General features: G+C 34.4%; 1 protein-coding gene across 1 annotated transcript; it reads left to right on the top strand.

Annotated features, from left to right (window-relative positions):
• Positions 1-758: 758 nt before the first annotated feature.
• On the top strand, positions 759-1,506 carry LOC116853767. Its single transcript, XM_032834961.1, has 3 exons — positions 759-1,091; positions 1,174-1,247; positions 1,334-1,506. The coding sequence occupies exons 1-3, from the start codon at positions 787-789 to the stop codon at positions 1,357-1,359; spliced, it is 405 nt and encodes a 134-aa protein (XP_032690852.1). The 5' UTR covers positions 759-786; the 3' UTR covers positions 1,360-1,506.
• Positions 1,507-1,662: the final 156 nt, after the last annotated feature.

The following is a 1,662-nucleotide window of genomic DNA, read 5'->3' as shown; positions in this document are numbered from 1 at the left end:
AAGTAGTAATTTGCGTGTTTAGCGTTCACCTCAGCACCATACATTTTTTATTTTTTTTACTGTATTCGGGAACTACCACCGAATGTCGTCTATACAGAACGATTGACGAAACCATAGTCTAAACAAGAGAAAATGATGTGTAGTGTTTATTACTGGTATTTTTTTACCAATATATTATTACCGGCATATTTATAATTTTTTTAACTGATATTATCGACCCTTCGTCTTTGTCCCCGTTTTAGCATATTTTTAGAATATTCGAGACCTTTTGAGGAGAACATTCGGTTCCCCGAAAAAAAAAAAATTTTACCTAATGTATGCCTACATAGATACTTTGATAGGAAGTAAAAAGAGACATCCTTTTAGCTTTTATCTTCAACAGCCCCCCGAAAAAAGAATTTTGTATAACATTAATAATTGTCACCGAGGATTATTTCCACGGTAGACACAGGTCCTACGCTGATCCCAATCTCCAAATATTTGTACGACGTTGCAGTCAGAGCATATCTGCGTCTCAGGATACGAGCAGTATGGTACCACACTTATACATGTTGTCGAGCGCCGCTAATCTGGCTGCTGATAACGAATTCTCTACAGTTGTAGCAGGTAAAAAGGATATACATATTTTTTTAGATAGGGCGTGACACAAGGATTTTTAGTTTGAGTTTCTTTGGAAAACTTTGGGAGGGGGGGACATAGGAAAAATAGAACATATAAAATCAGGAAGATTTTTGTCTTTCGAAAACACAAGTTGTACAGACCTCGACAGCATAACACGTGAATACTATGTCGCGATTAAGTGTTCTAGTGCGCGAATATATCGTCGCGGGTTCTTACGCGGACCCGAATATCGATCGCGAGAAATATTTATCTCGCGTATTGGAAAACGACGACGAGGAAAACTGTAATTTATTTTATAACTTCGCTTGCGAATGCAGCAGCATGCTACTCGTGTTGCTGTTTAACAGCGGAAGACTTTGTAACGATCGGATCCAAGAAATTGTGAGGGAAATCCTCATAATCAGACGTGATTTTGGGGAGGAAATGGAGGATGTCTGGGGTATGATCGGGGTTGTACTCAACCATACTAGATAAGCGAAAATATCGTAATAATTATAAAAACTACAATACACTAGAAAAATATATGAAATTAATGATTATTATTTTCCATAGCCCAGGAAATTCGAACAAACATATGATTTTCTCGCCTATAAGAACAGCGGTAGAAGACGTCGATAACGACGTGGGTAAGTTTACATATATCAGTAAAATATTAATTACGACTTATTTTAAAATCACTTTTTTTATACGCTAATAATATATATAATTTCAGAAAATCATCCAAAACGAGCAAGTTAACAAAGAAGAAATAAAAAGAGAAACATTAATACATTAAAAAAATGTTTATTTATAAAGGTTTACAACTCTCTCCGGGGCGCTGAAACCACCAATTGAATATTTTTAATACATTCTGTAAAGCACAATGCTTATCCTTACTATCGAATACGCGTGGCGTTAATTTAGACTTCAATAAAGGTTCAAATTACAAAAATTGTTTATTGATTATTTTAATACAATAAAATACATTTTATCCTAATATATATTATCACAATATATATTATCCTTGTTTATCCATGAGTTGTATGAATTGCTAAATCCCAA

This window comes from Odontomachus brunneus, unplaced genomic scaffold, assembly GCF_010583005.1.
Source record: "Odontomachus brunneus isolate Ranch 3 - 2012 unplaced genomic scaffold, Obru_v1 Obru_scaffold_782, whole genome shotgun sequence".
In the NCBI taxonomy this organism is placed as follows: Eukaryota; Metazoa; Arthropoda; class Insecta; order Hymenoptera; family Formicidae; genus Odontomachus; species Odontomachus brunneus.
This window is presented reverse-complemented; position numbering and strand designations above follow the sequence as displayed.

What these genes read in the sequence shown, in the direction of transcription:
- LOC116853767 (XM_032834961.1), top strand. Translation starts at nt 787, where the DNA reads ATGTCGCGATTAAGTGTTCTAGTGCGCGAATATATCGTCGCGGGTTCT. An exon ending in GTTGTACTCAACCATACTAG is followed by an intron (nt 1,092 to 1,173) that starts ATAAGCGAAAAT and finishes TATTTTCCATAG; the next exon opens with CCCAGGAAATTCGAACAAAC. An exon ending in AGACGTCGATAACGACGTGG is followed by an intron (nt 1,248 to 1,333) that starts GTAAGTTTACAT and finishes ATATAATTTCAG; the next exon opens with AAAATCATCCAAAACGAGCA.